The 10,711-nt window shown below is 42.6% G+C and overlaps 1 protein-coding gene across 7 annotated transcripts in view; it reads left to right on the top strand.

Annotated features, from left to right (window-relative positions):
- The window catches only part of tcf4 (transcription factor 4), a 208,842-nt gene that overhangs the window by 183,712 nt on the left and 14,419 nt on the right, over positions 1–10,711 (top strand). For all 7 annotated transcript variants that reach the window (XM_016663012.1, XM_007576154.2, XM_007576153.2 and 4 more), the window contains 4 exons: positions 240–310; positions 490–568; positions 2,425–2,504; positions 2,692–2,901. In XM_016663012.1, the coding sequence (XP_016518498.1) occupies positions 240–310; positions 490–568; positions 2,425–2,504; positions 2,692–2,901 (440 nt within the window). The remainder of the gene's footprint in view (positions 1–239; positions 311–489; positions 569–2,424; positions 2,505–2,691; positions 2,902–10,711) is intronic.

Below are 10,711 nucleotides of genomic sequence, written 5' to 3' on the forward strand. Positions count from 1 at the left end.
CCATCCATCCATCCATCCATCCATCCATCCATCCATCCATCCATCCATCTTCTCTCCACCGTTTTCTTTCCAACCTGTTTTTATCCTCTCCAGGTTTTCAGCGTCTGAATAATTAAACATGTCATCAACAACATGTTTATTTACCATCATGCATTGCTTCTGTTCCCTGTGTGGGGGTGCGTGTGTGTGTGTGTGTGCGTGTGCGTGTGTGTGTGTGTGTGTGTGTGTGTGTGTCACAGCTAACCGAGCACAGAGCGGCGCAGCCAGCAGCTCCCAAACTGGAGACGCCTTAGGGAAAGCCCTCGCCTCAGTAAGTACTGCTCCGTTTCCCAGCGCCTGTCAGGATGCTAAGTGATGCTAACAAGTGCTAACTGATGCTAACAGGTGCTAACTGGTGCTAACAGGTGCTAACTGGTGCTAACTCCTGCTAACTGATGCTAACTGGTGCTAACTGATGCTAACTGGTGCTAACGGATGTTCTCTGTGCAGATCTACTCTCCAGATCACACCAACAACAGCTTCTCGTCCAACCCCTCCACCCCGGTCGGCTCGCCGCCGTCACTCACAGGTAAACACGGGTCAGAACCCGACCTGAGTCAGAACCAGGAATGGGGAACACAAACGGTTACAAAGACGTTCTGGTCCAGGTTCTAGTGCAGACATGTCAGGATCAGGCAAAACTGACTGAGAAGCAACTTTTAACAGGAAATAATCAATAATTCCTTAATATTGATAAAAATCTTGTCTTATTACGACTTTAGTTTTCATTAAGACTTTATTCTGGTATTATTACAAACTTTAACGAATTATTACGACTTTATTATTATAATATTATGACTTTTGGTTTTACGACTGTTTTTGTAATATTACAACTTTATTCTCATAATACTATAAATTTTGTTGTATTATTACGACCATCAATAACATTTTATTCCTGTTATTACTGCTTAATTATTAAGTAATTATTATTAAAATGCATTCTCATATTATTATGACTTTATTCTGGTAATGTAGGTTTATTTTCCTATAATTACGTGTTTTTCATTTTTTTGGTTATTGTTCTACATTCTAAAATGTTTTTTCTGTCTCCAGTGGTCAAACTTCACATAAAACCTATATTTCATCATAACTTAGTGAAATAGTTGCAGCTGGTGGTTTTTAATCTGTGGACGACGTCCCGTACCGACGCTGTGTCCACTCCTCCTCTCTGCTGCGTCTCCTTAAAGTGAAAAATGACTTTTTCTAATAATAATTGAGTCAAATTTGTCTAATTGTCGGCGCTCCGTTTGATGCGGCTCCGCCTTGTGACTGATGGCTTTAATTACGAGCTCCACTTCCACAAACCTGCCGGCTCCGCCAACACCAGCCCTCTCCCCTCTTCCTCCTCCTCCTCGTCATCATCATTATAGCTGACTAGGATATTGCCTGCGAAACCATAATTGGTGTTTATCATTGTGTCAGAGTTACTCCACTTTTAACAAATTAGAAATGAAGCCTATTAGAGCAAACTACATGCAAATTGATATCCAAGGCGAACGCCGTGAGGGTGTTTTACACCGTCGGACTCGGAATAATTTAGCCGCCGTTTAATACATATATTTGTATTTGCACATGAATGTACCCAGGTGATTATGCATTAATTAGCATATGCAAATGAGCATGTAATATGAATAAAGGAGAGGGGAGAGAAAAGACAATGAAAAGGAGAAACGCGCTAATGAGAAGGAATCAGAGGAACAAGGTGGCAGCAAAACACGAGAGCAGAGGGAAGTTCAGAGGATTTTATTAAGCAACAGCTCTGGCTTCCCCAGCCAGGAGACTGAAACATTAAAGGTAACCTCACATCTCAAGTTGGAGGGGCGAGAAAAACATTTTGGAGCAAAAAGCACCAAGGAAACCTGCACTGAAACGAATCTGGACTGAAAATCCATCGCTACACGGATTACGGCTTTTAAACGTTCAGTTTGGCGCATCGAGAGCGTGGATCGGGTTTGGGACCGGTCCAGGTTCAGGTCCTGATGATGTCATCTGGTCCGTCCAAATGACATCATCAGGACGGGCCCGATGATGTCGTCTGGCCCGTCCTGATGATGTCATCTGGCCTCTCCTGATGTCATCTGGCCCGTCCTGATGATGTCATCTGGCCCCTCCTGATGATGTCATCTGGTCCGTCCTGATGATGTCATCTGGCCCGTCCTGATGATGTCATCTGGTCCGTCCTGATGATGTCATCTGGCCCGTCCTGATGATGTCATCTGTCCGTCCAAATGACATCATCAGGACGGGCCCGATGATGTCGTCTGGCCTCTCCTGATGTCATCTGGCCTGTCCTGATGTCATCTGGCCTGTCCTGATGATGTCATCTGGCCTCTCCTGATGTCATCTGGCCCGTCCTGATGATGTCATCGGTCTGCTCTGTTGCAGCTGCCAGTTCAGCCGTCTGGTCGAGGAACGGCGGACAGGGCGCGTCGTCGCCGAACTACGAGGCTCCTCTTCATTCACTGGTAGGAAACAAACTGAGTTTTATTCACAATAAAACTTTGACTTTTTCTCTGAAAATTCAGATTTTTGATCTCAGAGGATCAAAGTCTGAGGAAAAAATTCAGGCTTTAAATTAAAGTCAGTATTTTTAAGTTAAATTAGAGGAAAGCGTTGGTTGTTTCAAAATGGCAGCATCTCGTTGTGCCGCAGCAAAGTCGCATCGAGGACCGGCTGGAGCGCCTGGACGACGCCATCCACGTGCTGCGGAGCCACGCCGTGGGGCCGTCCACGGGCATGGCGAGCGCGCACGGCGACATGCACGGCCTCATCGGAGCCGCGCACACGCACAACGGCGCCATGGGCGCGCTGGGCAGCGGCTACGGGACGGGACTGCTGTCGGCCAATCGGCACTCACTAATGGTAGGAGCTGTGATGATGTCATCGCCGGGTCAGAGACAACCTGCTGACCGTCCGTTTGTCCGTCGGTCCACTTTTTCTCACGTTGTCTTCATTAATAGTGAACGCTGTAATCTGGACTACAAAGCGCCGTGCATTCTGGGAGTTTGAGTCAGTCGGGTGTGAAAATGAGTTTAACCTGAAACGTCCTGTTCATGTCAGTTCATCTCCCAGAGAACCTGCAGGAACAAACTTCAGCCGTTTCTCTGTCACATCCTGCTTCACCCAGAGACGTGAAGAAAGACGTCCTGAGGCTGTTTTCCACATTCAGGCCTTAAAACAATAAAGATCCAAACAGCTGCGTGACATAAGGCTGGGCAGAGGGAGCCTGAAATACGGCGAACAGATCCAGATGCAGCGCCGCGTTCCTCACAGGAACCTCCTGCCTGACGCTCACCTGGAAGCAGCATGTCGGCCTCAGGAACAGACGCAGCAACGTCTGTGAAGAAGAGCTGGCTTTAGGTCCCACCTCCACACACGTTGCTTCATAGGCGTTCAAAATGGAAAGCGACAATAAAATTCAGCGATTAACTGATCATCATCATTTCCTGTTTCCATTAACGTCGTCTTCTCTCTTTTTGGTGCACGTTGTAAAACGTTGATGGAAACGGGAAAATCTGAAATACCTCAGAAAAAGTTTTAACCCTCAGTGGCTTTTCCAGGAAACAGTTAATTCACTGAAGGCTGCAGTAATCAGGAAGTAAACGTTGCTCACTAGCATGGACCAAACATTTCAGAGTCTGAAATATTTCCAGGCTTTGTGCCTCTGGTAAGGCTCAGACCCCTCAGTGGATGGGAAACCACAGCAGCATCTGGTGAAGTCAGGCTCTGCCTTCATACTCTGAACGGACAGAAACGCCACTGATTCAGCTGCTGCTTAGAGGATCCTGCTGATGTCATCCCAAACTCACAAAATGTTGTTTTTAGTTGTGTTGTTACTTTGAGAGAAGTGAAACTGGGTTTTAAAGAGGGTTTCTTTTTCAGCTCCAGCTGAGAAACTGTTTAAGTTTCTGACATGTTCTGTGTGAAAGAGGGAGCCGTTTCTGCTTCTCGGACAGATTTGGCCCAAAGCTGCACTGAGAAAACATTTGGTGTGCAGGATAATATTTTTACCAATCACTTTTTGTCTGTGTGGAAGGAAATCCAAACAGCTGTAATGTGCAGCTGGTGAGACGGTGGGTTTGCTTCGGACCCTTAATCGGCCGCCTGTGCTGCCGTTGAGGCCACGGTTTGTGTTTGTTCAGGGTGTGAAGCTCATTACAGCTGAACCTGCCGGAGGCATCGAGACCTCAGTCCTGCAGCGCTGAGCTACTCAGACCCGTTTAAAGTCCAGGTCTGATCAGCAGTTTTATAAACAGTGGATTAAAGTCAGGATAATGAAACTGAAGCTGAAAATGTTCTGTAGGGCTTCATGAAATGAGGAAAACATGACATCACTGCTGATATATTTTGATGATATAAACTCTAAATTGGTCCCTTTGTTTTCTATCTTTGTGTTTTTGTGCAGCCTTTGGCCTGAAGCCGTTTCAGTGCCGCCCTGTTGAACAGTGGCTGCTGCAGGCGACTCGTCCTGTTGGTTACAGTGATGCGACGTGATTGAGCCGCGATCGGTTCTTCACATAAAAGTCTCCAGTAGCAGATAAAAGTCACTGGATTTGTTGCTTTTTTGATTAAAAGTTTCTGGTTTGAAAAGTTGTTAATCAACAAAGTTGGCGACTGATTCTTTCATCCTGACTAAACCTCCACTGAAACTCATGTTCATCCCCACATTTGGCCACGCCCCTCAGCGTATCTTAGCTCCGCCCATTTATGGAGGAATTGTTCACATTTTGGGGGCGGGGCTAAGCTTTCACAGCAGGGTTAGTTACACTTTAAAGAGCCAGTGTTGTGTAGTTCCCAGGCATGTAGAGCCACTTCATAGCATAATCTACGTTACCTTCAGTTGCTGTAAAAATATATAAAGTATGACTAATTTAACATCTTGAAATTGGGCGTCTGTCTCTTTAAGAAGCTTCTGCTCTTTCTGAAGCTCCGCCTCCAGGAAGTCATCCCAACATGGCTCCTCTGTTAACCCTTTAACGTTTTTACCAGCGTTGCTCTGAGCAGCAGCTCCGCCAGGTGTTTGCTAATGGCTGCTGGCTAGTCTGGAGGAGCTGAGTGGGGGAGGGGCTAGGTCCGCCCTGCTGTTTTGAACATCTGAATGGTTGCCATGAAGATGAAAGGATTTCTAAAACATGCATGAAAAGCTCAAAGAAACACTCCTGGGAATAACATTACACCACAATGGAAAGGTTTAGGAAGTTTATTTTAAATAATTCTGCCCCGTTAACTGAGAAGCAAACGACGGTTCAGTCCACACCTCTGACAGTTTTGGAGTGGCCTAGACAAAGTCTTGACTTAAATTCAGCCAAAGTGATGTGGCCGAACCATAATTTATTTTGAATAACTTGACCCAGACGACGCGAGCAGGCAGTTCTCCTCCTGAAGACGTTTGTCCGTGAGGTAGTGTGTGTCCAGGCTTTGTTGTTCTCTCGCTCCCGGTGCGTTCGCAGCGTAAACAGGAACTCTGAGAGGAAGACGGATGTTTGAAAAAGTGACGGCATTGTGTTTGCATCAAGCCTGTTTTTCAGTTTTCCTCCTGCCTTTAACTCTCTCCTCGCCTGCAGCTTCTCATCGTTGCTCCTGCTCTTCTGTCTCCACACACATTGCTCTTGTTTCGCCGCATATTTACTATGTGACATCTTTGCTGTGATTCGTGTTTTGATCTTCCCGTCCTGATGGACTCGGCTGGCGTTCGCTCGCTCTGTTTTCATGCGCACGCATACACACAGCTGTCTGCAGTTTGGCAGCGCTGGGGCCGAGACGCTTGCAGGCTGAGATCATAACTCTGGGAAAACAGGTGGTAAGCTGATGTGGGACTGAGACGTATACAGTTCACAGCTATGAGTGCATCGTAAACACAGAAGTAGATGCATATGTCCCAACAATCAGCGAGGTCGCCTCGCCGTTCAGGTTCAAGGCTTTTGGCCTCCACAGCGAAAGCTGAAGGGACAGAATGAGCCAACATGTCAGAAAATATGAAGAAAATTCATAACTTTCCTCAGTCTGAGGTTTCCTGCTTTACTCTTCAGTGTATTAAAGCAGATCAAAATTAAAAAGTGAAAACATGCCTCCTACTAATCCTTAAGACATAACATAAAGTCCAGTTCGTTCCAGTTTGACGTCGCTGTCTTCCTTTTCTGAATAAAAATAGTCAGTAATGTACCAACAGAACCAGACTGAGAATAAATACTCATAAAACAGAATAACATGCTCTTAAAGTTGTGTTTTTAACGATGTGGGAAACTGTTTGTTATTGTCTCTTATGCTTTTTGAGCAATGTTAACATTTTTAGCAAAATAAACACATCTGAAGTAGTAATTTGGTAAATCTGCTCAGATTAGCAGAGCTTTTCCACATAAACATGAGTTTTCATAGAGGTCAAAACTGGAATTAGCATGCTAGCTTAATAGTATGCTAAGTTAAAACTTAATCATCACTGGAAAAGGAGAAAAAACCTGACTGCTATTTACTGATTGTTAGCATGCTAGCCGCATGCTAGCCGCATGCTAGCCGCATGCTAGCCGCATGCTAGCTGCTGAGTTTTGGTTAAACTTTGCAAGTAAACTTGTCGTGACTACAGAAACTCTAAGGCTGTTACTGTTTTTAGAAAAGTTGCTATGCTAAGTTAATTTTATAGCAAACTACATGCTAATGTAGCATTCTGACATAAGAAAGGAAAATAAAAATAGTTTATAATAATGATAACTAATAGTTGGTGTCCTAGCTTAGCTTTACAGTTTGCTAACTATGCTAAACAAACATTTCGTGGTTGAGGAAAAAGCATATTTCTGAGAATACTTATTGCTTTTAGCATGTTAACTTAGCTAGCATTGGAACAAAAAAGGCACACAAAAAAATGGCTGAGAATAGCTGGTATGCTAACTTAGCTGTAACCATCATTGGTAAAAAAAGGAAGAACCCTCAGTATGTGTTGAGGGTTTAAAACCAAAAGATACTTTTATAGCTCGCTAACTATGCTAGTAAAAACTAGTCACCATCAGAGTACATTAAGACGACATTTATTGATGTTTTTAGGAAGGTTAAAACTAGAAGCTACACAACAAACCTCAAGCAGTGATTTTTACTGACGTGGCCTGGCTCGGGTTTATTCAGTTCTTTTAATTACTTAGAAATCTGCAAACAAAAGACCTAGCTCTCTGTCATACAAGAAAAACAACGTGAAAAGACTTGTGTGTGTTTTAAATAATCCAGGATGTCACGCGCTGTTGGAGCCTGGGCTCATTTTTCTGTTGGTTGTGGGCACTGCGGCTTCTTTTAACCAAGTCATAATGGCTGTCTGGAAAGTCGTGTTTCTCTCTGCTGCCATAAAGTCCTGCTGTTTGTTTTACTGCATAGCTGATGAGTTTGAAGGGCGACTCTGAAAAGATGGGAAAGGTTAAGCGACTGAAGCCCCCCGCTGCTCCCTGCTTCCATTAAGCAGCGTTACAGTAAGTGAGTTGACTCATAATCTGCCTCACTTTGCCGTAAAACCCCTAATGCTTTGTAATGCTGAGCTTTTAGTAAATGCATTCCTGTAAGCTGATGAAAGTTGCCTTTACTTCGGAGCTGGTCGCTGGTCCAGTGATCGCTGAGCAGAGATATCATGGACGATTGTTTTAACTAAGCCCTGCTGTGGAGAATCTTATGGAAGCTTTCAGAAGAGCTTTGATTTCTGCAGATTAATGTTGGCACAGTATTGTCACTTATCTGAACATCTAATGATGAAAGGATTTATTTGTTCAACGTCAGTCTGTGGGTGGAAGCTGGAACGTTTCCTCCTTTTATGTTTTTTCATATTTTAATTAGATTTTAACCAAAATTTGTTTGGTTCTCATTAATTTGAAAGCATGTTTGCGTCCTATTCAAAGTACAATGTATGCTAATAAAGGCTGCTAAAATATGGTAATATTGTAATTTTAATTAAGTTCACCTTTAGTCTGTTAGAAGTGTGTGGCGCTTTATGAATATTTATGAAGAATAAAAGGTTATGATCATTACACATCAGTGTGCAGCCTGTTGTTTATAAAGATAATTAGATAAATAAACCTAAACAACCTTCATAATTGTTTAATGCAACATTATGCACTGAGTTTCCATCTCATAAATAAACCTCATCATACATGTGCAAAAATACATCAAGTTGAAAAATATGGAACTTTGTAAGAAACATTTGAAATTAAGTGAATGTAGAAAAATTCAGTTTGGAAATTCAGCAAAATTATAATTATTATATATATATATATTAGCTAAAATCTGTTTAGCTAAAATGTTAGTTTTATACAAAAATATATTTTATTTTTCATTTCTGGCCGTGTCTTAATGTAAAATCACTAAATACGGATCCAGGTTTAACATGAGAAAATCATTTATGGAGCACAAAGTTTAGTTTTTTTAGCATCACTGAAACTTAATGTTTTTTAACAGTTTGTGAAAAATAGAAAAAATCTCAGTCACTTTTTTGCAAAACGAATCTGGGGGTCTGTGAGTTTCCAAGGTTGCAAAAACTGGAGAAACTGTCATGTTTATGTTTTGCTCCTGGTTTGAATAGTTTCATGGTTCATGCATGTCTGCTGGGATCAAACTCAACCACCTTCTGTTATTTTTGAGAAAAGTAACAGGAGCTTCCCCTGGAAAAATATTTAAATATGTTGAAAATAACTGAAAAATAATTAGAAATTGGCCTTAAGAGGAGAAATTGTGCAGTAAATCGTTATATTGCTTAAAAACATTGAAGTATAAATCACTCCTCTAGTTTGTTTTGAAGTGGTTCAACGTTTGTCGTCGCCTGAAGCTCGTTTCTTCTCTTCATGGAGAATCCCATCAGAAACTTGAGCCTTCATCACAAATAAAAACAAACTGCCTCACATTTTTCCATGTGACTCATGTTTTTCCCCTTCATCCTTCTTTAAATTTTTGTAATTTCTGGTTCTTCGTGACATGCAGCAGAGCCTGCCACACGCTTCCTCTGTTCATTCTGGGCTCATTAGAGGAACACATGCATGCATGCATGTCACGCCACTGGAAAATGTTGCAGCATTTTCCCCTGCGGACGTCCAGCCAGCCTCACGGTTTGCTGTGTTGGAACAGGTGCTTTCTGTCAGAGGCTCCGTTCTGCACACAGCGGCTGGGCGCTTGGCGGCCATGTTTCTTTATTTACACTTTCTGTGTTCCTCTGCATTAAGAACTGACTGGTTCTCTTGGACTTTGGGGGAATTTTTTAAAGATTTTCTTCTGTTTGTCACATTTATATGTTTCAGATAAAACTAGTTTTAATACCAAATAACTAACTTTGGTGTCTGAGTCTCCAAACCAAACGTGCGAGAAAGTAAATGCCCATAAACTTCACAACTGGTTGTGTAAAAATTGTTTTATTTTAGACACTTTGCAGGTATTTCAGCATAAACAGCCAGTTTAAGGTCATCCCTTCAAGTCTAAACTTTGACTAGACCACTTCAAAGCTCTCATTTTGTTGTTTTTGAGCCATTCAGACGCAGGCAATCTTGGTAGTTTCTCCTCTATTCCTTGAGTTTAATAGATAATTCTGCCTACTTCATGCCGTTAGCTGGTTTCCATTAGAGTCTTTATTCTACAAGACAGGCTTTCATTAGATTTGGGTGTGAAAAAATGTGGTTTATCAGGTAACTCATGATTTCATGAAGGAATAAACTGGTTTTTATTATTATTTGAAAATTGGGTTTCACATGTTGAAGCAACTTTAACAGATTTACTCCAACATAATTGGTCCAAAGTTCTGATCAGAACCGCAGCCCAACAGAAACATGATGTCTGTCAGAGCAGAGAGGATGTTTCTGTTCTCTGTTCATTCAGTTCAGTTAAATTCAGAGTTCTGTATTCATCCCAATGGAAATCGAATGTTGTCTTAACTCAGATCATCCAGCTCTTCTCGGTTCCGGGTTCCTCCCAGTGTATTTTGAGCCTGGCGGGCCACCAGGCCTTACTTTGCCCCCACCAGGCTCATTTATTTTAGTCTTTTTAAAATGTTTTCATTTTTACGACGTTGTAGTTGGTGTTCAGGCATTAAATCTTCCAATCTTTCAATGACATAATTATCAAGTGATATTTTAAAATTTCCTGTCAACTTTAAACATTTTTTAACTCAAAAACACGACGAGCCGCTGGATGAAAGACTAAACCACCAGGCTCAGCAGGTTCTCTGGGGAACCTTGGAGTTGTTGTAGGTGTTGATGCAGGAAGCGTCTCCAGTAGCAGTCAGTGTCACAACGAATCCCAGGAAGCCTCTGACTGAAGACCTGATGATCATGAAATTAGAGCAGATTAATATCCGTGTGCAGAGACGATATTCCTCAGCATCAGCCCTGGATGAAACCAGGCAGTCACTGCTAATCCACCTCCTTTGCTTTTGCTGCTTCTTTAAGGCGAATGGTTAGAAAGATTTGGATGTTTTGAATGAATCTGACACCATGAAGGTCACATAGCAGCTTCTAAAACCTGATAAACATAAAAACTGGTTCAGGTTTTTCACCAGGTGGACGATTTTTATCTCTAGATTTCCTGCAAACGCAGCAGAACGGCTGAGTTTTCCAGAACGAGCGGCTGAGTTTTCCAGAGCGGCTGAATTTTCCAGAACGGCTGAGTTTTCCAGAACGAGCGGCTGAGTTTTCCAGAGCGGCTGAATTTTCCAGAACGGCTG

This window comes from Poecilia formosa, unplaced genomic scaffold (assembly GCF_000485575.1).
Source record: "Poecilia formosa unplaced genomic scaffold, Poecilia_formosa-5.1.2 Scaffold399, whole genome shotgun sequence".
Taxonomy (NCBI): Eukaryota; Metazoa; Chordata; class Actinopteri; order Cyprinodontiformes; family Poeciliidae; genus Poecilia; species Poecilia formosa.